Below are 26,856 nucleotides of genomic sequence, written 5' to 3'. Positions count from 1 at the left end.
GACCCCGAGAGCACGACAACAGCTCTAACTCGTCTCAGGATGCACACCACTTCCAGCTTTCAATTTTAAAATCAATCCATCCCTTTCTGGTCAGCAGCTCATGAGTCATCCCTATCCCTTGCCATCCTTCCCTGTCTCCACCCCACCTTCCACACCCCAAGAGAAAAATACTGGCTTTGAAGATGTCCCTGGTGGTCCACTGGCTGGAACTCCACGCTCTCAATGCAGGAGGCCTGGGTTCAATTCCTGGTCAGGGAACTTGAGCCCATGTGCTGCAACTAAGGCTCAGCACAGCCAAATAAAATAAACATAAGTATTTCTTTCTTTTTTTTTTTTTAAGATTTTGGCTTTGGTCCTACAGGAGAAAAGGATGCATGTTTCTCTGACTACTGGAGCCATGCTGAAGCCATCTCCCAGGAAGGTTTTATTTAGTACTCCTCTACAAAGTCAGAGGGTTTCCCAGGTGGCTCAGTGGTAAAGAATCCACCTGCCAAGCAGAAGATGCGGGTTCAATCCCTGGGTCGGGAAGATCCCCTGGAGAAGGAAGTGGCTGCCTACTCCAGTATTCTTGCCTGGGAAATCCCATGGACAGAGAAGCCTGTGAGCTACAGTCCATTGGGCCACAAGAGTCGGACGCGACTTAGCAACTAAACAACAGTGAAGCCAGAAAAGAAAGTCAACCAAGAGGATTCCTGGCCCAAGCCTCAGTTTCAAACCAGAGCTCAGAAAGTATTTCCCTGCCACAGGCTTCTAGCAAGACAATGCAGAACAGACTTGGAGTCTGCTGTTGGCATCTGAACTCACAAAGCCGTGTCAAAGCATCTCCCACGTTCACACCATTCCACATCTTGGGGAAAGAAGTCCTTGAACGTTCTCTTATCTCTACTTGAAAACGGCTCAGCTGGAATGGAGCTCCTCTCTACCCCTCCAGCTGTGACCTCTGCTCCTTTCTCAAATCTTACAACTTGTTTAGAAGATATACTCAGAAGGTGATTACCAAACACTTGGGAAGTCAGTAAACACATTAGAATTCTTGGGTGCCCAGAGCCATACAGGTTCCACTCAGGTTACAAAGGGTCACTCTGGCCCCCCATCTATTTAAAATCTGGCTAAGGCTTGGACCGACTGCAACAAAGAAGCCAAGTGAAAAAACAGCAAGAAGGAGATAAGCTTGATGGGAAGCTGGGGACGCTGGAAAGAAAGTTTATTCGAAGGTGGACCTTCAGCTGCAGGGTTGAATTTAAAGAGCAGTTTCTAGGTCTTGGGTCCATAAAATGCTAGATTTCTCGTGCTAATAACAGTGTTTTAATAGTATTGCTTTCAGTATAAATGTTTAACATGAAATGTTCAAATACTGTAATTTTGGTTCAAAGTTTCGACTCAATGCCAAGCCTCGTACTACAGAAATGAAAGGAGTACTAACTTGAAACGAAAACTTGAAAACAACAGCCTTTGGACTTTGGTGCAAAGTTCTAGGAATTTACTTCAAAACTGACCTCTTTCTGCCTTGCACGGGAGGAAGGCATTTTTCTCTTGATGCTGGGTGGGAAAAGGAACAAAGGAGGGGTCTAAGCCCTCAGTCTCCCCCAGAGGAAGAGAGCTCAACAGTTTCTGCCCTGTTCCCCCTTCTGGCAACAAAAATAAAGCTGGAGCCAAGACTTCAGTCTTCGACCTCACAGGGTACCTGCGGGGGGGCGGGGGGACCCACCCCGGTGGAGCCATTTCTCCAGGATTTGCGAACCCTGGGTAACACAGCCTGCCTCTCTGTAGCCTTAACAAAGATCTCCAGTGCGAGCCGTCAAAATTCAAACGGAGAGCAGACCCAAGGCTCTCCGTTAGGAAACCCTGTTTTCTTTTAATTAAAAAAAAAAAAAAATGTCGAGGTCACCCCTCAGCTTTGTTTACAAGTAATGAGTCCAGCAGCCCCCATTAATCACCCCTGGAGATTCTTTTACACTTTGATGTGAAAAGAGGCAGGGCCCATTGTGATGTCCACGACTCCAACTGCAGCCCTTTCACTTGCAAACGAAGCTCGGGCCCCCAGTAAGAACTGATTGTCAGAAAAAAATTCATTGCCTTTCCTTCCAGTGATTTATCAGAGATGGAGAAAAACGGTGGCTTTAAGACAACTTTCTGGAAAGGGTTCCCAGCACACCACTACTGCATTCCCAGCCTCCGCTGGTTCTTTCTGCCCCACATGCCCACTTCTCAGAGCCTGGGAAAGGCAACTTTCTTCTCTTGAAGCCATCTCATCTCGAGGAACTTTCCTTCCCTCTCCTGCAAGATTTCCTGGGGGCCTGGGCTGTGTGTGTGTGCTCAGTCGTGTCCAACTCTGCGACCCTGTGGACTGTAGCCTGCCAGGCTCCTCTGTCCCTGGGAGTCCCCAGGCAAGAATACTGGAGTGGGTTGCCATTTCCTCCTCCAGGGGATCTTCCTGACCCAAGGATCGAACCCATGTATCTTTCTTCTACCTGCACTAGCAGGAGGGTTCTTTACCACTAGCACCACCTGGGAAGCCCTTCATGGGGGCGCCTTAACCGGACTGGTGTCTCCAGAACAAGGTTGATACCAGCACCTGGGTTGGCCATAACAGACCCAAGACCATCTCAATAATTAAGGCACAAGGCATCCATTTCCCCCATCTTTACCAGTCTCTTACATTAAAAGGAATTGAAAATTAAGGAAGTTTAAAAGGAAAGAGGATTTAAAGATTTCTCGAAGAATCTGAGGTGGTAGTCAAAAAGAGGAAGGTTTACAGCAGAACCAGGAAGATTTTTTTTTTTCCAAGTAAACTTTTAAAATTAGAATATAACATGCATTGTATAAAGTGCTCAGCTCACACATGTTATTTTCACCAGGTGACATACCCCTGTAACTGGCATGCAGATCCAGTCATGGAAAAATAGCAGCACTCTTGGACTAGACAACTCTCTAGAGCAGAAAGACTTCTGTCAAACGTAAGTGAACTTTAGCGCTCACTCCATTCTACAGGAAATACCTGGGACAGAAGCACATAATTCTCAAACTCAGCACGAGAGACATAAGGAGACAGAAAATTATTTGTGGTGAGGGCCATTCTGAGTGCTGTACATTGTGGAGCAGCAGCCCTGGCCTCTACCCAAGAGATTATGACAATGAAAATCTCCCCAGACACTGTCAAATGTGCCCCTACCCCCACCTCCAGGGAATAAAATTATTCCAGGTTGAGAACCACTGGTTTATAAGAACAAAAACACATTAAGAAGAGCAGTCAGATAAATCCACCAAGCAATACATACATTCAACTCAGTTTCCTTAGTCAATCCCCACCCCCACCCCCACCGTCCCCACCAAATAAGCAGGGAAAATGCTCTAGGCTAACTTGACAAAACCTAACACAGTGTATGGGCTTCCCAGGAGGCTCAGCAGTAAAGAATCCACCCTCAATGCAGGAATGCAGATGTGAGTTCAATCCCTGGGTTGGGAAGATCCCCTGGAGAAGGAAATGGCAACCTACTCCAGTATGCTTGCCTGGAGAATCCCATGGACAGAGGAACCTGGCGGGCTATAAGTCATGGGGTAGGAAAGAGTCAGACGTGACTGAGCGCACACACGCGCATGCGCACCCACACATGCACCACACACACACACAACACAGTCAGCATTTTAGGGAACCCTTAGCAACTAAAAACCAACAACAATGCAGTATATGCACTTTGATTTGACTGAGTCAGGATGTAAACAACTTGACCAGACATTTTAAAACAATCCGAACAGTTTGGAGACGGGCTAATTAATAAACGAATCTAAAATCTAATTTTATTAGGTATGAGACTGGCAGGCAATTATGTATGGAAAGAAATCCCCTTTTTAAAGGAGACACACATAAGGTAAAGCCAGAGTGAAAAAACAGATGTCTGGGATTGGCTTTAAATCACTTCAGCAAAGAACAAAAGAAAAAGATACATTTTTTTTTCCTACGTGTGGCAAAATATTGAGAAATGTTAAATCTGAGAAAGGCTATTTGAAAGTTAATGAAATATTCTACTTCTACTGTCTGAATATTTCTACGATAAAATTTTTTCTTTCAAAGTGAAGGGAAAAGAGTGGAGGCAAGAAGTAGGATAAGATCTAAGTTAGGTTTTCATGCCTAGTCAGGGCCAATATTCTTTATTGCTGTTATAATGCACAAAATTTCTGTCTCTCTCTTGCCCCCTCATCCCATTTCCCTCCTTCCCAGTCTCCCTCTTTCTCTATTCCTTCAGACTGTCTCCCCCTTAAAAAGTCTGGGACCACCTCATGCTTTCAGTAGCTTTAATTAAGACTTGCTCCCTTAACTATGTCTATTAACATCTTACCCATGGAAATACATACAATCCAATGTCTAAAATCACTTTAAAGCAACAACAAAAAAAGGTGACACTCTGCCTTACAGCTTAAGAAGAAAGCATTATCTGATGAAAAGCATCAAAACTTGTTGGTTGGTCAAAGGCAGAAATTGCCTAATAACATGTTAAATGTTATTTGGTAGAGAAAATTTTTCCACCAAAACAAACCAGTTGCACCAGCATTCCCTTATAGCTTGATTCACACATTCAACTATTAATTTCTCCAAGCTTTTTCCTCCTCCAGTACAAGCAGCCAAATTACCATCTAATCTAACCACATTACAGGGTTATCATGAGAGACAGAAAACAAGACTCAGATTCTGAAATAATGTCCTCCAGGCTTCTGAAAAAGAGGAAACTGAAATATTCATCTTAATTCTATTCCACAGATTCCCAAGGAGGCTGACGGCTACTGCTTTAGAAGAAAAGGATTGTTATAACTGAAGCTTCCCCAAAAGAAAAAGGTTCTTACCCAAATCGGGATAGTATAAAATCTGTATTCATACACAGGTGGTATGAAAAGTGAAAAAGTGATAGTCACTCAGTCGCGTCTGACTCTTTGTGACCCCATGGAGCCTGCCAGGCTCCTCTGTCCATGGGATTCTCCAGGCAAGGATACTGGAGTTGGGTTGCCAAGCCCTCCTCCAGGGGATCTTCCCGGCCCAGGGATGGAACCCACGTCTCTTATCTCTCTTGCATTGGCAGGCGCGTTCTTGACCACTAGTGCCACTTGGGAAACCCCATTCCTGGAGTAGCTCACAAAAGAATCCTTTCCATCCAAAGAGCTGCCTCTGGACAAAGTCTTTCTCTTTTGAGGTAGAGTTGTGGAAGGTATTCATTCTCCTGAAACCCATCTCCCTACTCGTATCACCAGAGCAAGAGAATTAACGATTTATGGAGGATTTTATCCTAGGCACTGGGATAAACACTTTACATACATTATTCTTGGTATCCTCATCTTAATGAGGCTTAAAAGTTGAGCAATTCATCCAACATGTCAGAGATCTGAACACAAGTTACCCAGCCCTGGAGTCCCACACGCAAGTCCGCTACATTGCTTCGGCAATACAGAGTCAACTGGGCTTTTTTTTTTTTTTTTAGATAAATTGTCCTCTTTATTTATTTATGGCTGTGCTGGGTCTTCACGTCTGCTCGGCCTTTTCCTCCGTTCGCAGAGAGCGGGGGCTACTCTCTAGCTGCGGTGCACTGGCTTCTCTTGCGGCAGACCATGGTCTCCAGGGTTCGTGAGCGTCAGTAGTTGCAGCCACGTGGGCTCAGCAGCATGGCTCCCAGGATCTAGAACACAGGCTCAATAGCTGCAGTGCATGGGCTAAGTTACTGCTTGGCACGCGGGGTCTTCCCGCACCAGCGATCAAATGCGTGTCTTCTGCATTGGCAGGCGGATTCTTTACCCCTGAGCCACGAGCGAAGCCCCTCAGCTGGATTTTACTGGTGAAATTACTCAATGCGTCTACAGTTGAGTCTCCTCCCCCTACCACCACCACACACCCACTCACCACCAAATATAACTGTCCGTTTGAGAAATAACTAATTCTGAAAAAGATTTCCTCAGGCCTGAGATAAGTCTGAAACTAAAGTCTTTCAAACCCATCAAAGCGAATGACTCCTCTTAAACTATATACAATGACACACAGAGAACAACCATTTTCTAAAATAAAGGGAAACCGTGCGTTCTGTATAAGAAACATTATTGCGCTTGTAAATCAGGCCTAAAACAACTTGCTGGGGAAACACAGGAAATTTCACAATTCCAGGTGTGGATTATTTACAATGCCCAAGCCAATCACAGTTTCAGGAAAACACAGCTTACAGCCATTAATCTCTCTAGTGAGCATCTGGAAGGCAGGCCCCTGATTTACTCACACAAAGAAAATCTGTCCATATAATAGGTGTTAATCAGCTTAACACCTTGTAGCTTCCTCACTAATTGAGGGCTCCCCTCAATTAGGAGAGGTAAACATTATTTCAGACTCTCCTGGGGAAGGAGAGCGTGCAGGAGTATAGCGTTATGGTTCAGGGTTCACAAAATGCAATCACTCAAATCTTTCCCCCAACCTGACAAGCATATCAGCAGATTTCCTAACACACACTGAAGGGAAAGAAGGGGTAGTGACATAGCAAAGGGGCCTGTTCTCTCTTTCAACAAGGAGAAAGAAAAGAAATTTGAAACTCCAGAAAAAATAAAAACACCATCCAAACATGAGGCAATTTAAAATGTGGCATGAATTTGAGCAATTCACTTAGCTTTAAGTGTTCACTTGTCCTGATCAATATGAAATGTCTCAAGTGGTACTTGGGTTGACTTTGAACCCATAGAGAAGAAATAAAACCCTAAATGCTATTTTGCTTCCCAATCAAAATAGTGTAAATAGTGCTTCTTGGTTTTTCAGCTTTTTTTTTTTATTAAAAGACAAGGCTCACAGAGGCACAGATGCTTATAAAATGTGCTATTGACCTGGACAATTTAAAACTAAAATCAGGGACTTCCCTGGTGGTCCAGTGGTTAAGAATCCACTTGCCAATACAGGGGACATGGGTTAGATCCCTGGTTCGGGAAGATCCCACGTGCCTCGGAGCAACTAAGCCCATGTACCACATCTACTGAGCCTGTGGGCCCTGGAACCCAGGCTCCACAACAAGAGAAGCCAGCACAACGAGAAGCCCGAACACCACAACTAGAGAGTAGCCTCTGCTTGCCACAACTAGGGAAAGTTCTTGCATGGCAGCAATGACCCAGCGCCACCAAAAAGAATAATAATTAATTTTTAAAAAATACTAAAAGCAGAGCTAACAGTTGGAAGGTAGAGCAGAGAAATGTGGAAAAGGGTAAGGATAATTATGCTATCAGATTAGGCAATGAAAAGTTGATGGAAATTCAGAAAATTTTAATATTGATTATATAGTAAAATATAGTACATTAATTTATTTTTTTAGTACATTAATTTAAAATGCCTTATGATAAAGGCATACAAAGATATGTAAGTTTGTGAAATAAAAGAAAATAACAAAAAAAAAAAAAGAAAAAAAGAAAATAACAAACATCTTTTTGCCTGTTCATACTGTTCATGGGGTTCCTGCAGCGAGAACACTGGAGTGGTTTTCACTAGTGGACCACATATTGTCAAAACTCTCCACCATGACCTGTCTGTCTTGGGTGGTCCTGCAGGGCATGGCTCGTAGCTTCATTGACTTACACAAGTCCCTTCACCAGACAAGGCTGTGATCCATGAAGACTGGTGTGCTACAGTCCATGGGGTTGCAAAGACTCAGATATGACTTAGTGACTGATTGACAATAACATAAACATCGAAACTGAATAGACACCGAAAAGAGTATAGTACTTGATTATTTTAAAATAAAAATCAAAAGCAGGCAAGACAAACCCACAGTGTTAGATGTCAGAATAGTGGTAGGCTTTGAGAGAGACAGTAGCTAAGAGCAGACAGGAGGGGCTCCTGGGGAGCTGGTATTGTTGTTGCTTGATCGGTTACACAAGTGTGTTCACTTTGTGAAAATGCATTGAACTGTACTAACAGTGTCAGCCCTTTTCAGTTTGTTACACTCCAATAACAATTTTTAGAAAGAACAAAAAGGGGAGGGGAAGGAAGGAGAGGAGAAATATAAGTACATCAGATTGAGTAGCGTCAAATGTTGATAAGTGTGGGAGTCAGGGGAATAAGCTTATTTGTAAGAACTAAAACAAATATTGTCTTTACACATGACATTAATATTCTTTAATATTCTGGCCATGCTGATGACTTCTGGTAGCCCTGAGCAGACTAAGGATTCACACTCAGATTTCTATTTAGTTTGCGCAATCATACCTGCCTGCTCAATACACATCTGTTTCCTTTAAAATATGTGCTAGTCCTGGACCAGTTCCACATGAATTTGGTTTTTTTGGGGGCGGAGGGGGGGGGGACTAACACGACAAAACATTTAAACAAGTGAGATATTTGGTATATACTAAAAATAGAGCACTATTTAGGATTTCCTCTATCTTACTACTTGTACTAGGTATTAAAAGGACCACATCAGGGAGTTCAAAAGCCGAAAAGACAAATGTAACAAATAATAACAACAGCTCTGTAATTGCTAGAATGTTACTATAAAGGACAATTAGCTAGTCTAACAATTAGTAACAACAGAAAACAAACCTAATAATAGAGTACAAAATAACTTTTTAAATCTTGCCACTGATGATACTGTTCAGTATTATAATTATTACAAACTATGACTCTTCTACCAGAAATTACTCTGGATACAGTGTGAATAATCAGAAATAGCTGAAAAATCATACCTCAAAAAAATCTTAGGATGGAAATTTAAAATTTCTTCACCCTGATATATTTTCATTAACCTGATATTTAGATTCCTTTGTAGAAAGACCCAGTTTTAATATTCTATAGAATTCAACTCTTAATTGATTAATTCAAACTCCAATCAAGATGCCAACAATTTTTCTAGAAAATGACAAACGACTTCGGAGTACATGTGGAAATGAAATCAGATGTGACTAGCTATAAAAATTCTAAAAATGAAAAGTATTGACTAAGATCTGCCTAAATATTAAAATCTATAAAAACGCACTGAAATAGTACAGCACCGTTGGCAGAAGGGACAACTGGTGGCACAAGAGTCCAATAGACTCGAGAATGTGATGGATTTTGGACATGGCATTCAAATCAGTAAAGACAGATGATTTAATCAATGATGTTGGAACAACTGGCCAGCCTTTTGCTTAAAAAAAGGCTAACATCCCCCAGACTTTTTCATTTTCCTATTATTATGGAAATTTACAACACACACTTTACACTAAAATCAATTACAGATGGATCAAAACACTAAAAAGTCAAGGATCTAAAATGGGCAGCAAATGAAGAGGGCAAAGTGGCTAACTCGTCCGTGAACCCAGCTGTGTGGGAATTGCAGCGAACTAAAAAGCATCCGTGCTTCCCCAGCCTTTCGTTCTTTTTAAACATCAAGTCTCCCTGGGGCAAGCTGACAGAGCAGATGTCTGTCTGCAAGAGGAAATCGGGTGGGAGTTTGGGAGTTCTGGTTGGGGAGAACTAAGTCTCAGCACACCTGAAAAGTAATGGCACACCACTTGAGAAGTTTTGAATTAGAAAGCTCATGACTTCTCAAAAAGAGCAGGAGCTAGTTATTTGATTCCATCTGAGGGGTGCTCTATGGCAATACAAACCCCATGCTGTTAAATTTTTTAAGAGAAGGTGGAAGTCTAGATCATTATGTAAAAATCATTGGCAGATATATATATATATATATATATATACACACACATATAGATATTTAGGACACTGTGAGAGGCCGAACAAAACCCATCTGTTGGCCAGATCTGCCCCACAGGCCACCAGCTTACAAGTTCTGATTTAAATGCAAAAAAATGAAACCTTTCAAGTGCCAGCAAAGAACACATGACATTATTGTCTCAATCGTGGAATAGGAAAGACCTTCCGAAGCACAATCAAAACCAGAATCCATAAAAGACCAAGACATTTAACTACACAACAATTTAAAACTTATGTGTAACTGAACATTATGAATAAGCCTTAAAAAAAAAAAAAAAAAAAAGGATGATAACAGTTTCCCCTCTGGCTCCAGCAGCACGTGGACTGTGGCAGCCTGGGCCACATGCCTTCCTCTGTGGGGGAGGAGAGGGCACCAGGTTTAACACCAGGACCACTTGGACCACCTGGAGTACTGGAAGAGCTTCCTAAATGAGCCAGAAATGAGGAGGAAGTAGGAAAGCACCAGAATGGTCCAGAATCACAGTCCCCATCATCTAATACTCAAGAAATATTAACTGAGTATGTTTGAGTCTACATGTCTCCTACTTTCATAGGTATTTGAATATCTAATAGTATAAATTAAAACTGATCAGGGATATTAAGACTTCCTTCTGAATAGCAAATTGGTTATTCTTAATAACTGCTTCAGAATATAAATACACTGCCCGCAAGGAACCCTGATCATACGCTATATGCAAGAAGGCAGTCAACTATGTGTGCAGAGTTGGAAGGAGAGATGTGATAACTATATCTGACAGAATTCCCTCTTCCAAGCCTCTCACAACAAGGCCGACTTTCTCATATCTGTTTCAGCACAAGCCAAACAGGTGCACATTTTCCCAAATCAGTGTGACCCGGGCCAGTTCCTCGAACACAGAATTAGGATGCTTGATCTAATATCACATCCACATGTTAAAGAAATGAGTTACAAGACTCAGAGAGTACTAGATTTAAAGAAAATATGTAGCCAGTCTAACAGATTTGATTTCATCCAGAGAAGACAGAAATTTTCACACCTTTTCCTGCACCAGAGAATCCATAAGTCACAAAAATAAAAAGGACCAACCTTATTCTTTGAAAAATTGATTATAAAATTCAACATCAAGGTATCTTTGCATCATGGACTTCATGGTTACCTGTTGCTGCCACTGTTGACTCTTTCCGTAAACGCCATTGCTGCCAATTACTGGAAAGCGATGAGTCTGCTCATCTGAAAAAGAAACAGTAGCCTGTGAACATTAGCACATAAGTAACTAAACTAATTAGTACACCTGAACCAGAAGGCATCTTACTAGACACAGAACTCAAAGCTCTCATTTGAATAATAGACATTGAACAATATTCATATTGAATAATAATTTCAATAATCTCATTGAATAATCGTTGTTCTTCACCAACTCTCAAAACTGTGTGAACAAATGGCCGGCATGTACCAAAGACCAAATGCACTTTTAATTTTAAGCCTGAAAACAATTTCAGCCAGGAAAAAAAAATGTGCACACGTATGTTTATCACGAGGAGGGAGAAAGGAAATAACACTTCCCCAGTGTCTAGTTTGTGCCAAGCCTTTAAAAATGACATTCCATGTAAACATTACAATACACTTGCAAGGTACATACTGAAACCTCATATACTAAATAGCCCGTTTTATATATAAGAAAAGTGAAACTCAGTTTTAAGTAATTTGCCTAAGGTAATAGGTTGTGTCAACAATCTCACTAGAATCAAAAGGGGGAAAGGTAAAAGTATAGACAAGAAAGAAAAGTTGATTTTCAAGGCTAAATAAAAGTGAGCCCAGTAAAAGCCAATCTTGAGATTTTACTTCCACTCATAAAAGGCACTTAACCCCAAAGCAATTCTGGAGAGTTCTCTTGAAACAGTACTGGTTAAAAATACAAAAAAAAAGTTGTTATCCAACCTGGGCAGACTGGCCTTGGTACCTATCTTGTATATCTCTAGAAACAACCTTTCTCTCAGTGTCTAACACCATCAACAGCTGTTTCCTTTTCCCTTTCTTGTCTGTATTTGTAAATTTACTGCTCTTATCCCAACTTGCTTTAAATAGTTTCAATTTTTTTTCAAACATCCTTAAGGCAAAAAGGGTATGTTACTAAGTTATCTTAGTACCAATTTAACAAACTATCTGATACAAATGGAAATAAATACAGATGTTAAGTTTGTAACAATTTTTCGAGTGCCTGCTACTTTAAAAGCTTAACTGTCACACTTTATGCCTGAGGCTGAAGAAACCCTGGAACAGAGTCCTTCAGCTCAACTCTTTTATCTGACTTTTAGGTCTTTTATCTCCCCTCTCCATGACTACAATGTTTCCTTATTAGTAGATAACCATTTGTCAGTCTATCTCCTCCCCCAGAAAGAATGCAACATGGATGCTACAAACATTCTAATCAAGCTCACCTCAGTAGAGCTCTAAAATTTTCAAGGTCAAACATGCTTTGGAGTAGGACACTCCTTCAGCTGGCTACAGTGGCCCCAGGCAAGTTTTCTAAATTCTCCAATTCAAACCCCCATCACCAGCCCCCTTTAAAGAAAGTAAGTGAAGCTGCTCAGTTGTGTCCGACTCTTTTGAGACCCGGTGGACTGTAGCCCACCAGGCTCCTCTGTCCACGGGATTCTCCAGGCAAGAATACTGGAGTGGGTTGCCATTTCCTTCTCCAGGGGATCTTCCCGACCCAGGGATGGAACCCAGGTTTCCCACATTACAGGCATATGTTTTACCCTCTGAGCCACCAGGGAAGTCTCCCCCTTTACTCTCTCTCAAAGGTATACTTTGGGGGGAAGGAGGGGAAAGTATCCAGGCTTGTGGGATACCAGTTTTCCGAGCAGGTATTGAACCTGTGCCTTCGGCAATGAAAACAAGAGTCCTAACCACTGGACCATCGTCCCCAAACACACACTTTTCTTTCTCTTTCCTCCTCTCTTTCTCTACCCTCCTTTCCCTCTCCCTTCCCCCACCTCCCCTCTCTCTTTCTCAACATGCAGAGCTAGTTCAGTTCAAGTTCAGTCGCTCAGTCATGTCTGACTCTTTGCGACCCCATGAACTGCAGCACGCCAGGCCTCCCTGTCCATCACCAACCCCCGGAGTTTACTCAAACTCATGTCCATCAAGTCGGTGATGCCATCCAGCCATCTCATCTTCTGTCGTCCCCTTCTCCTCCTGCCCCCAATCCCTCCCAGCATCAGGGTCTTTTCCAATGAGTCAACTCTTCTCATGAGGTGGCCAAAGTACTGGAGTTTCAGCCTCAGTCCTTCCAATGAACACCCAGGACTGATCTCCTTTAGGATGGACTGGTTGGATCTCCTTGCAGTCCAAGCGACTCTCAAGAGTCTTCTCCAACACCACAGTTCAAAAGCATCAATTCTTCAGCACTCAGCCTTCTTCACAGTCCAACTCTCACATCCATTCATGACCACTGGAAAAACCATAGCCTTGACTAGACAGACCTTTGTTGGCAAAGTAATGTCTCTGCTTTTTAATATGCTGTCTAGGTTGGTCATAATTTTCCTTCCAATCCTTCCAAGGAGTAAGTGTCTTTTAATTTCATGGCTGCAATCACCATCTGCAGTGATTTTGGAGCCCCCCAAAATAAAGTCTGACACTGTTTCCACTGTTTCCCCATCTATTTCCCATGAAGTGATGGGACCAGATGCCATGATCTTAGTTTTCTGAATGTTGAGCTTTAAGCCAACTTTTTCACTCTCCTCTTTCATTTTCATCAAGAGGCTTTTTAGTTCCTCTTCACTTTCTGCCATAAGGGTGGTGTCATCTGCATATCTGAGCTAGTAGTCCACAGCAAATAATCAACAAAACAGTAGACGTTCATTTTGGCATTAATCTTCCTAACACCTTGAAGGATTCTCAAGAGTCCATGATATAGAGAAAGAAAGTGAAGTTGCTCAGTCGAGTCCGACTTTTTGTGACCCCATGGACTGTAGCCTACCAGGCTCCTTTGTCCGTCCATGGGATTTTCCAGGCAAGAGTACTGGAGTGGGTGGCCATTTCCTTCTCCAGGGAATCTTCCCGACTCAGGGATCGAATACGGGTCTCCTGCATTGTAGGCAGCTGCTTTTACTGCCTGAGCCACCAGGGAAGTCAGAATAGAGTCCATGATGGTTGTCCCCAAAACAGTCCTCCCAGTGAAGATGCCCCACCTGTTAGCTGCTCAATAGCCAAGAGCACCCACCCCAGGGCTGACTGCTGCAGAAGGGAGAAGGTGGGGAGCTAGGCTATTGAGGGAGTCTCACCTGACAAAGAGGTTCTGAGTTTCCTTGTTTGTTCATTTACTCACTGGGCCAACAACAACAAAAAATTTTTATTTTATTTTTTTTAAGATTTTTGGGGTGTGGACCAATTTGTTACCATATTGCTTCTGTTTTATATTTTGGTTTCTTGGCCGAGGGGCATGTGGGTCCAAACCCCCTGCATTGAAAGTTGAAGACCCCAACCCTGGACCACCAGAGAAGCCCCCTGAGCCAACAAATATTTCCTGGGCCTCTACTGTAAGAAGAGGAGAGTGAAGGAAATGGGCACTGAGCGTACCGACTACAGAAGGTGAGCAAAGATGAAGCATTCTGTACAGATGTTCCACTTGAAAAACTGTCATAGAAAAAAACAAAGTGAGAAGTGTAGAGGGCCAGAGCGGAAACGAGGTAAGGTGTTGCAATTTTATATCGAGTGGTCAGAGAAGGAAACATTTCAGCAAGGGCTTAAAGGAAGTGAGGAGCAAGCCTGAGCTGTAGTAAAAGATGGCCTAGCCGTCAGGGTGATGAGGTGTCAAGGCTCATGTTCCTCAATGGTAATAAATGTACCACCCCAGTGGGAGATGCTGAGTGGGGGAAAGCGGGGTGGTGGTGGTGGGGACAGGGAGGTCTATGAACAATCTCCGTGCCTTCCACTCGGTTTTGCTATGAACTCAACTGCTATAAATAAATAAATAAAGCCTTTTTTTAATGGTCCTAGTGGAGAAGGAAATAGCAATCCACTCCAGTATTCTTGCCTGAGAGATCCCACAGACAGAGGAACTGGGCAGGCTACAGTCCATGGGGTCGCAAAGAGTCAGACATGACTGAGCAACCAAATCAAACAAAATCATCGTAGGAACTTTGAAACGTCTAAGACAGAAGGAATCCGCTGAATTCCGGGTCTCATGACTGGTTTCTTAGGCGGGTGAGTGAAGTACAAAATGAAAGAGGCATTCTCTGAGTGATCTGGCCGTAGGCACAACCCGGGACTTGTATGTACAACTCAGACTCATAACCTGAGTCTGAGCATGGACATCAAACATGGTGGCTTGATCCTTTCCACAGAGGCAAGGGCAAGGAGGCTGCATCACCACCAGATTATTGACTCATCTCCCAGAAAAGACCAAATTCAGCCCATCCTTCACTCACTCAAGTTTGAGCTTGCTCAAACTCATGTCCATCAAGTTGGTGATGCCATCCAACCATCTTATCCTCTGTCGTCCCCTTCTCCCCCTGCCTTCAATATTTCCCAGCATCAGGGTCTTTTTCAATGAGTCAGTTCTTTGCATCAGGTGGCCAAAGTATTGGAGTTTCAGCTTCAGCATCAGTCCTTCCAATGAATATTCAGATACAAGGTTAGTTAGGTTAGAATGGAGGCTTACTGTAGTTAGCAAAGTTATGACCCTAGAGTGCTGCTAAGGAAGATCATTAGTATATGCTTCAGTTAATGTCTCCTTCAAAGAATCTTTCTTAAAAATAGCCACATTTGTACAAGAAGGTTTGTCCAATAAAATGTTTGTAATAGCAAGGAAACTGGTAACAACCTAATACATACTAACACAGAAAGGATAAATTATGATACATGAAACACAGTGTAACATCAAAAAGGTTTATCCAAACAAGATGCTGAGCAAAATGTACACTGTGAGCCAATTTGCTTGAAAAGAAAATGCTTTCTTTGATATTTATGCATAACACACACACACTCAACTGTTGATAGTGGTTTCTCTGGAAAGCAGCACTTTCATCTTTTACTCTGGATGCTATGAATCCTTTTATTGTCTGCGTAAACATTTTCTTCTCTAAGTACAATGGTTGGGGGTGGGGAATTTCCTGACCCATCAATACTGAAATCAGGTCTCCCTGAAGTCTTCATACATTTTTATATTATTTTCACCAGATTATAAAGACAAAGCAGAAAAATAAGTGGGGGTGGGGGAGCCAGTTTAAAATCCTCTCATTAAAAAAAAGCAGGTAAGGGATTTCCCCAGTGATCCAGTAGTTAAGAATCTGCCTTAAAATGCAGGGAACATGCGTTCAAGCCCTGGTCAGGGAACTAAGATCCCCCATGCCTCAGAGCAATCGACTGAGCCCAAACTACTGAGTCCACATGTGGCAACTAGAGAGCCAGCACTCCACAGTGAATGATCCTGAATGACGCAACGAAGTTTCCGTGTGCCACAACTAAGACCCAACAGCCAAATAAATAAAATAATTTTTAAAAATGTAAAGCAGGTAAGATTCCAACATGGCTCTATTTTGAAAACAGAGTAATGCTGTAGAGAGAAAAAAAAAAAAGGAAGCTTAAGCAAGACAGGTGATCCCTTTGGGCAAATTAAGCCCTACCAGCCTCAGTGCTCCCACCTGTAAAATGGAAAAACAACCTATTTTACAGAGTCACCGAGAACAGTGTTTTATAAACCTAGCTAAAATGCCCAGCACACTGACACATCATGGGCATTCAGCACACAGCAGTTCTTATTTAAGTCAGCAATGTCGATCTTACCTTTTACGTAACTGACACAGACTGTTTCATGTAGGAATTCACTCTGTCAGATATATATTTAAGTGACCCTTCCACAGTCCTTTCAGCCGCTTGCAATGCAAATTTATTCAGAAATAAAAATGTCACATACATCAAACTGCTTTTCTCCCCAAAATAGAAGGAAAAACATTTCAAGTTAAAAAAAAAAAAATAGTATTTTTTTTTTTTAAGTTTTAAAGACGCTCGCACCATATACATATATAATTACAAGGAAAGAAAAAGAGAGAAGAGGAATTAAAAAAAAAAAAGGACTCAGGATATTTTCAAATATTCTGTTTTAGGTCCTTTTTTTTTTTTACATTTTATTTGTATTTTTATTTAAATTTACATTTAATTGGAGTATAATTGCTTTACAATACTGTGTTAGTTTCTGCCATGTATCGGCATAAATCAGCTATAGGTATACGTAAGTCCCCTCCCTCATGAACCGCCTTCTGGCTTTAGGTCAATCCTGGGAACCTACTCTCAGGGGCCTTTGCGATGACGGGCTGGTTTAAAGGCCTGCTTTGCAACCTCCTAGCTATAAGACCCAGAGAAGGCAATGGCAACCCACTCCATGGAAGGTCCCATGGGCAGAGGAGCCTGGTGGGCTGCAGTCCATGGGGTCTCGAAGAGTCAGACACGACTGAGTGACTTCACTTTCCCTTTTCACTTTCATGCATTGGAGAAGGAAATGGCAACCCACTCCAGTGTTCTTGCCCGGAGAATTCCAGGGACGGGGGAGCCTGGTGGGCTGCCATCTATGGGGTCACACAGAGTCAGACACGATTGAAGCGACTTAGCAGCAGCAGCTATAAGACCTCAAGGTCTCAGCCTTCTTATCAGTAACATGGAGCTTCCTGAGGGTTGTTGTAGGGTTAAATGAAATGGGTGTCATATTTTTAGCACAATGCCAAGCTCCTGGTGAACATTCAATAGTAGTAGTTGTCCTGGTTATTTTTCTGCCAGCCAAAGCACATGTTCAAGACAATCCATATATTAGAGAAGCTTTTCAACTGGACAAACAGCTGCTAAGTAGGTCTCAAAGCCCCATGACCATGACCCAGTTTCCAGAGGAGAATATGAGGAAAACAACTGCCCAGAGGCCCGAGGATGTCTGGTCTGGTCTAGTCCCTGGTCAGCTCGCCTTCCCCTTTTCCACACATACCCTCCAGGAATAACAGCCTCTTGGTAGTTGGCAATGTGTCAGCAGTGAGTCACGGGTCATACACTGTTTTCATCTGAATTCTCCAGAACTCTCCTCCAAGGGGCTCATGCTCTCAGGGCCCCACACTGACCTGATCGCCTACAGTTCCTCTAGCTCTCCAGCGCCACATGAAGCCCTCAGGACATTCATAATGGAACACGATTTCCCCAAGGACCTCTTCTCCATCCACCGCCTTGAACAAGGTTCGGGCCCCAAACTCAAGTCCGCATCCCACAGCTTGCTAGCGCCCTCCCATCATTCAGCCCAAATGACACGTTCTCCAAAAGCCCTCCCTGATCAGCAGCAAATGTAGCACTGATGTGCCTCCAGCCAACCCATGAACTATTTCATCATATTCTATATGGGTTCAGAATGTGTCTAGCTGCAAGTAGTAATTGCTAAATTAACAGAGGCGTCTAATATTTCTGGACTCCCCTGGTGGCTTAGTGGTAAAGAACCCACCTGTCAATGCAGGAGATGTGGGTTCAATCCCTAGGCTGGGAAGATCCCCTGGAGAAGGAAATGGCAACCCACTCCAGGATTCTTGCCTGGAAAATCCCACGGACAGAGGAGCCTGGTGCGAGCTACCATCCATGGGGTTGCAAAGAGTCAGACATGATTTGGCGACTAAACAATTTCTCCAGACCCTGATGCTGGGAAAGACTGAAGGCAAAAGGGGAAGAGGACGGCAGAGAACAAGGCGGTTAGATAGCATCACCGGCTCAATGGACATGAATCTGAGCAAACTCCAGCAGATAGTGAAGGACAGGGAAGCCTGGGATGCTGCAGCCCACCGGGCTGCAAACAGTCGAACACAACGTAAGAGACTGAACAGCAGCAACAATAGCAAGTCTAAAGGGAGGTGGCTACTGGCATAACGTTAGCCGTACAGTGAGGCCACTGGGAACTCCGGCTCTTCCTGCTTGGCCACATTTAGCGTGCTGTCTTTAGGCACATCATCTCATGGTACAAAAAGGTTGCTGGTCATAACCAGACATCTTTTCAACATGCAAGGCAGGAGGATGATGGGAGGAGGAAGGCGTGGCTATGCCACATCAGGAAAGTCCTTCCCCAAACCTTTACGACCTGAAAACCAAAACGAGGTCACATGGCCTCCTCCAGCTTCAGGGGAAACAGGTAAATCAAGGCACAAATTGTTATGACTGGCTGAGGACAAACATGATCTGTCACCTAAGGCTGAGCCCAGTGCTCGGTTCAGTGCAGTCACTCAGTCGCGTCCGACTCTGTGACCCCATGAATCGCAGCATGCCAGGCCTCCCTGTCCATCACCAACTCCCGGAGTTTACTCAAACTCATGTCCATCAAGTCGGTGATGCCATCCAGCCATCTCATCCTCTGTCGTCCCCTTCTCCTCCTGCCCCCAATTCCTCCCAGCATCAGGGTCTTTTCCAATGAGTCAACTCTTCCCATGAGGTGGCCAAAGTACTGGAGTTTCAGCTTCAGCATCAGTCCTTCCAATGAACACCCAGGACTGATCTCCTTTAGGATGGACTGGTTGGATCTCCTTGCAGTCCAAGGGACTCTCAAGAGTCTTCTCCAACACCACAGTTCAAAAGCATCAATTCTTCGGCGCTCAGCTTTCTTCACAGTCCAACTCTCACATCCATTCATGACCACTGGAAAAACCACAGCCTTGACCAGATGGACCTTGTTGGCAAAGTAATGTCTCTGCTTTTTAATATGCTATCTAGGTTGGTCATAACTTTTCTTCCAAGGAGTAAGTGTCTTTTAATTTCATGGCTGCAATCACCATCTGCAGTGATTTTGGAGCCCCCCAAAATAAAGTCTGACACTGTTTCCACTGTTTCCCCATCTATTTCCCATGAAGTGATGGGACCAGATGCCATGATCTTAGTTTTCTGAATGTTGAGCTTTAAACCAACTTTTCCACTCTCTTTCACTTTCATCAAGAGGCTTTTTAGTTCCTCTTCACTTTCTTCCAAAAGGGTGGTGTCATCTGCATACCTGAGGTTATTGCTATTTCTCCTGGCAATCTTGATTCCAGCTTGTGCTTCTTCCAGCCCAGCGTTTCTCATGATGTACTCTGCATATAAGTTAAATAAGCAGGGTGACAATATACAGCCTTGACGTACTCCTTTTCCTATTTGGAACCAGTCTGTAGTTCCATGTGTAATCCCATGGGTAATCAAGGTTCTCTTAGCAACAAAAAATGGGAATGAGCACTGCGGGGGGCGGGTGGGGGGGGGGGGGGAAAGAACTGTGTTGGCCATGCTTATCTTTTCACAGTACTTACACTATCTGAAAGTAACTTCTGCTAAATGAGCAAATAAATATGTAAGTGTTGATGGCTCACACCTCAACAGAATGTAAGCTCCATATCCAGCTTTACATATACATGCCCAGAGCCTGTATTTTAAAATTACCTCCTCACATTAGGAGGAGGTAAATCAACTTCCTCACATTAGGCAGGTATTATAGGTAGTGGAATAAAGTTAGAATAGTCTAGGTTATGCTGGGCTTCCCAGGTGGCTCAGTGGTAGGAGACTCAGGTTCGATTCCTGGTTCAGGAAGATCCCCTGGAGAAGGAAACAGCAACCTATTCCAGTATTCTTGCCTGGGAAGTTCCACAGACAGAGGGGCCTGGTGAGCTCAGTTCTTGGGGTTGCAAAGAGTCAGACACGACTGAGTGACTAAACAAAAATAAGCTTATGCTATTGTGGCAAATTAAGCCCCACATCTCAGTGGCTTGATGGCACAAAAACTTATTTCCTGGTCATTCTTTATGTTCATCACTTATGGTGGTGGCGGGGGTTAGGTGTTACGGAGGAGGTAGAGAGCTTCACTCCATACTGAGAAACCTAAGCTGGAAAAAAGCCAAGTTGGAAGCTCCATGATCTCAAAACGTGGCTGCAGAGATTATGTAGTAAACGAGAGGTAGAGGGTCTCGTGAGAGCCACTTAAAGGCTTCAGTCCAGAAATACATGTTACTCTCACGAACAGCCTCCTGGACAGAATTGTCACGTGATTCTGCATGACATAAGGAGGTGGAGAGCATGTGAATGTGGGCGGTAAATGTTTCTGCCTCATTCCCCACAGAATGGTAAAACATCGTACAACGCTTCATCCCTATTTTAGAATTTAGACCCATCAGACAAATGTCTTGGAATGAACTTAAAGTTAGGGATACCCCGTAAAACAATCCTTTTATCTTATAAGGCAATACTTACCATTAAAAAAAACAAACAAACAATTTTTTCCCCTTCAGGAGTAATAATAGGAAATACTTATACAGCACTTATTATGTTCTGCTTCAAGTACTTGCCAAATCATATTACCTTTAATCTACCCAACTACTCAGAAAGGGAGATACAATAGTATCTTAAACCCATTGTCTAAGGGAATGGGAGAGTATTGGGAGACAACTCTCCATGGGTCATTTCTGCATATTGTATAAGCAGAGGCACCAACTGCCTTTATTCCAGATGATCTTTAAGGATGCTTATATAGAGAACAGCCTTGAAAAATATATCTCCCTATGGAGCAAAGGGCAGGTGTGCTAACCACCCATTATAAAAGATTAGGATTCCCTAAAGATGAGGATTTCTCTTAGTGTTATCCACTGTGTTTGCAGGTACCATCTGCCTCTTTCCACATCTCCCCTCTTTGGAAACTGGGTCTTAGGGAACCAGTGTAAGAAAATGGTGATAGTCTGGCTATAACCATTATTACAAGTAATAAAGCCATTCCCAAGAGTCCATGAAACTGTGGCAGGTTAGTTTTTGAGCTTGAAAGTAGGGTAAAATGTCAGAGCCTTCACAGTTCTTGACAAGAAGTTAAGTAAGCTGCCTGAGGTCTGACAGCTAGAGTAGGTGGCATATCCAAGATTCAAGCCCAAGCTGTCTGGCTTAGAAACCGTGCTTTTAAATTCTCTGCTATACTGCAGTGTTCCTCAAAGTGTAATTCCAGAACTAGAAGCATCAATATCACCTGTGAACATGTTACAGGTGCAAATTCTTGGGCATTACCCCAGACCTACTGAATCAGAAACTGTGGGGGTGGGAAAGGGAAAGACATATGTGTATCTTAAAGGCTTTTCAGGAGATTCTGATGCTTACTATAAGTTTGAAAAACACTACTATACTGCATATATTCATCATATCTATAAAATAGAAGGAAATGGTATGAGTATATCCTGATTTACATAGGGATTTGAATTGACCTTTCATAACCTGAATAATAGATTTGAAGCACTAACAGAGATGGTTCCTAAGCCCTTGCATTTAATTTTCAGGAAGGTAAGGGTCTTTATTTGGTGCAAATAAGCACCACATATCTGTTTAATAGGGCTACATATTCTCCTTTGGAGTCACAAATGTACATCCCAAATGCTAAATGAAAATACCTGCTTTTTTATTCCCATAATGATTAGAATTACTTAGCCAAGGAGAAACACTATTTATATTTGAGAGTCAAGCTGTAGTTCTTGAAAAACAGGAAACCACATATCAACATGGCCAACACAGTGTACCACAGTAGAAAGGGCACCAGGCTTTGAGTCACAGAGTCAAGTCACTTAACTTCTTCAACTCAATTTCCTGATTTTAAAATGGAAAATGAACTCCAACTTCAGAGTTGCAATTAGGCTTAAATGATATGTCCTGTGAACGCCATTGGTAAACAGCTGTTGTGCTCCCTGCTTTGTGGAAGTAAACTCCACCTGCACGGGCTCTTTCTCTGCCTTAACCTGGTGTTATCAGCTCCTCCAACGCTGAGAGCACTGTCTGGCACTTAGATACTGGATTCTTATAAGGTATCGGGAATGAACATGAGGTATTACATTAATGATGTAATTGATTTCTCTGGACTCCACTTGTCACAATAATCTCAGTCATTTAATAGGAAAACGTTGCTTGAGCAAGAAAGCCTTAGTCATGTTTTAAATGGGCCAGATAATTTAAGAAAATCAGCTGACTTTCTTCCCCTGGAGAACACTACTCAAAGAGTTCTGTCCTCAGGCATAAGACGGAAACGCCTATTAGCAACCCTCAAGGCCTGAGAGCCTCATGGTTTCCCATCTACAACAATCTCTTATGCTATTATGAACAGCCAGGAATAAAGATGTGCACCTACAAAGAACTAAATATTTCACATTTACTTCTGCATGGTGGTAGAATTTTAGTAAAGAGATGACAGAGTTTATGTAATCTCTTGTAATAAAATCTAATATTAATTCAGCAAATATTAAATAAGCTACTGCTGTGCCTAAAAAGAGACTGCTGGAAAGCCACAGTCAATTACATATCATTGAGAATGGGAGTCATTGTTGACTGTATAATTTAATGAAAAATACAATTTATTTACAAAACTTTCTATGAGCATGGTAAATGCAGTTCCTTAATTTGAACTAACATACTTTCTCAATCTCCTGAAAAATTTGTTAACGGTCTAGTCTTTTTTTTTTTTTTTTTTTACGGTCTAGTCTTAAAACAGGGGAACTCTGGGCTTTTGCCTTCAACAGAAATACTAAGATAGCAAATGAATTCAAGGACATTTCAGGGTAGAGGTACAATAGTAAGAATTTTCTAGCTATGATGCCACACCTTAAGGAACACCTGCAGGGTATGTTGTCCCCTGTGCATGTCTTATAACAATCCAGATATTTATATATAAATTAGCTCTACCCTTTTCACAAGTGACAGCACAAATCTGTCTTTAAGATCTGGAATTTTAATAATGGACTAACTTCATAAAGTCAACTTACCTGCATTATGCAAATTTGTTCAATGAAAGCACAAATTACAGAGTTGAGCATGAAATTCCTTTCATTTGTGTCTTTAAAAATATGGAAAACAAGTTTGCCTTTCCCATTTTTTTTTTTAAATCTATCTTTTCAACTCCCAAAGCACTATAACTTTAACTAAACAATCACACAGCTCCAGGGACTTATAAACGTTCCTAATAAAGATGCAACTCATATATGTATCTTAGACAACTCTTCCATGTAATCAAAGCCAAATTAAGCAAGTATGTCAGTTAATAAAAATAACTTTTAGCTCCACTAACTCCTTGTAAAATTCAGTTAAACAAATAGGAAACGGAAGAGAAAGCCAGTTTTGACATAGTCTAACTACTAAAGGTCTAATAACCTCACAATGAAACAGTGACTTCTGGTGGCAAACAGTGACTTCTGGTGGAAATGCATGCATATTTTACATCTTTTAAGAGAAAGCAATGTTGAAAATCACCTGATCTTTACTCTTGTCATAAATTCTCAGCCCCTTGATGATGATTTCTGTATTCAAAATTAACACATTTTAAGTCTTGAAAATCATACTTTTAAGAGGTTGAAGAGTTAAGAGCATTTTTAAGAGGTTGAAGAGTTAAGCAAATGCCAAAGACACTACAGAAATTCAATTGCCACAGTGAATGAATAAGACATATTAATCCTGATATGTAACAGTTCATTTTCTTTCTGCAAAGGGTCCACAGCAACACACCTCCAAGTTCCCTATCTCCAGCCACATCATCGCTGTCAGTTCTATTTAGAAAAAGAAAAGAAGGGGTGCGGGGGTGAGGAAGTCCCCAATATTTAAATTCATTCTTTTCTCCAAAATCTTGTGTCCCCTCTTTGTCCTAAAGTAACCAAATGCGTCTCAAATTCTTTCCTTGGTCCCTTCTCTCCTCAGTTAGCTGAATTCAAATTAACTTTTTAAGTGCTAGTTATCTATTCTCCTACTTTCTCGGTTCCTTCGTTCTCTTGGGTCATTATCTCTTAGTTCTCCCCATTCCTCTTCTGCATATTTATCTTCAAATACAATACTTTCCAACCTTGGCAAACAGACACCACCTCTAAATGAAAGCAGGCAAACCATTCAGAGTTTTCAACTCTCCTGTGAATTTCCAGAATATCCACTCAAGGAACCCTTTCCACTAAAGATGAAAGGCAAGCTAAGGAAATACATTAGACACAGGAAGTAAACACTGGAACAGGGCATGCCTAGGTATTCTTAAGCCTCTAAGCAGAACTAGACTCCCGAGTCCCAAGGTCTTTCTTTTTCGTGACTTCTATCGCTACTCGGAGTCTGACACTAGGTAGGTCCGGGAGCCGGGTGCGGGGTCCCACCACCGCCCTTATCTTCTACCACCTCTGCATGACCTTGCTCTGAAACAATCTTCCACAAGCAAAACCACCCACATTCTCAGGCCGGTCCCTTGCCTGGGGTTTCTGTGCCTCAATTACTGCGCTCTTCTCACCTGCCAAGCGTCTCAAGGAACACCCATGTCTTCGCCTTAATGTACGGTTTCGCCTTTAAGTTTTAAATCTGTCTGGTTTCTGAATGGTAAATCATCCCTCCTCCCCGCCCCCACCCCCTCCCTCAACGTGCACCAACTGGGTTAAGATTATCCCATCCCACTGTTTTGTTTAAAAAAAAAGAAACTTCATCTGCAAGGCCTTCCCCACCCCCAGTTCGACCCCCCCCCCCCGCCCCCACAGAGATGGGCTCCCGGAAGACCGGATTCATCTCCACCTCCAAAGCCAAGGGTCTTCCCAGGGCAATTTACATAACAATACGGGGTCTGCGGAAACTCCGAGGAGACTAACCTAGGAGGAAAGGCGCAAAACCCCTGCAGGTCCCTCGCAGCTTCATTAACGTAACTCCCAAGCACCTTAAGGTAAAGGATGATTCCTGTAACGCTCCAGGTCCTCTCCCTCCTAACTCGCCGACCCCAGCGCTCGCAAAGTCGGAGGGCTAGCGTGTGGCAGTCAGAGGATCAGACATCAAGAAGAATGTATCACCGAGGGAAATTAACCAGTTCCACGCTCTGCAGACGCCGTCTCCCTCTGCGCCAGGAGCAGGTCTCAGAAGGTGCCTCCAAGTTTTCCCCTCCCTGTCCAGAGTCTGCGGACCACCGCCGCACACCTCCATCTCGATCACAATTTGAAGAGATTGGAACCACTAATCTCTCTCCTAGACGTAGGCGGGGGAGGGGTAAGGATGAAGGGGGGAGGGGGCCTCGTAACGGAGGAGAGAAAGGCCCCGCTTTTACCCGCACCCTCCGGAGAAACTTCTGGGACTCTTCTATTACGCAACCCCGGGACCAGGTTCCAATACACGAACATCTTTCCGCAAGACGCGGGGCGCACGGGCAGACGTGGGATTCGGCGGAGTGAGAGAGGTGGGGAGGAAGACGGGTCTCTTCCTGCGCTCCCCTCCCCAGTTTTTTTAGACGCTACCTGCCGGGGGTTGGTAAGGGCGGCGGAGAGCTCGGCGTCTCCCTTGCCCGTTCTCCCCGAAGGTTCCCACCGGAAAAGTGGGAACGCCAAGCGACTTGAGTCAGCGTGCTGGGAAGCCGGCTGCGAGGCGGGAGAGCCGGGGCTTCCCAGAAGTCAGCGGCCGCGGCGCTGGGACCAGGATGACCACCCCCACATCCCAACCTCCAGCTGGGGGAAGCCGGGCGCAGGATTCTTCTCACCTTCCAGACCTGGAGTTCTCCAGTCTCGGCTCGCGCGCCCTCGCCGCCTCAGCCCGCCCCTGACCTGTTGCGGTGAGGAAGGGGCGCAGGTGCGGGGAGCGCGGGGCGCTCAGCGACGGCTCGCGCGGGACCCGGCGCCCAGCCGCGGAGGCGAGAACGCAGCTGTGCCAGCGACGCGCGCGGGCGGCGGCCGAGTGCGCAGGGGCCGCGCGCTCGTCCGCTCGCTGGCTGGCTAGCCCCGCGCGCCGGCGGCCCCCGGAACGCCCGGGAGGCGAGGCCCCGCCCTCCCCCGGGAGGCCACGCCCCACCCCGAGTTTCTCGGCCCCGCCCTGCCCACGCCCTCTCGCTGGCACCACCCTGACGAGAGGAACTGCGCGGGCCCTCCGCGGGAGACCGGTGGGAGGACCCAGGGCCAGCAGCCTCTCGGAATGAATACTGCAGTGACCGTACACCGGCAGCGTGGGTGACCCTGCGCCGGCCTGGTGTGGGGCACCACAACCCTCTCGCTGTGCAGCGAGAATGAGCTTCGGGTCAAGTTTTGACTAAAAGTGTCAAGGAGTCTTTTCTGCAGTCTCCTATCCTTTAGAAAGGCGATAATAACCAACATCTGGAGAGGGTTTAACGGTTTGTAAAGGGCTTTTCGCACACAAGCCCGGCTCATCGGCATAACAGCCGCATAAAACAGACACAGTATTGCTGCCATCTCCC

At 43.8% G+C, this 26,856-nt stretch overlaps 1 protein-coding gene across 3 annotated transcripts in view; it reads right to left on the bottom strand.

Annotated features, from left to right (window-relative positions):
* Positions 1-26,377, bottom strand: part of AFF1 (AF4/FMR2 family member 1) — a 197,542-nt gene extending 171,165 nt beyond the window's left edge. For all 3 annotated transcript variants that reach the window (XM_043448188.1, XM_043448192.1, XM_043448189.1), the window contains exons 1-2: positions 26,149-26,377; positions 10,834-10,907 (exon numbers count right to left, since the gene is read on the bottom strand). In XM_043448188.1, the coding sequence (XP_043304123.1) occupies positions 10,834-10,871 (38 nt within the window). In that variant the 5' untranslated portion in view covers positions 10,872-10,907; positions 26,149-26,377. The remainder of the gene's footprint in view (positions 1-10,833; positions 10,908-26,148) is intronic.
* Positions 26,378-26,856: the final 479 nt, after the last annotated feature.

This window comes from Cervus canadensis, chromosome 26 (genome assembly GCF_019320065.1).
Source record: "Cervus canadensis isolate Bull #8, Minnesota chromosome 26, ASM1932006v1, whole genome shotgun sequence".
Lineage (NCBI taxonomy): Eukaryota > Metazoa > Chordata > Mammalia > Artiodactyla > Cervidae > Cervus > Cervus canadensis.
This window is presented reverse-complemented; position numbering and strand designations above follow the sequence as displayed.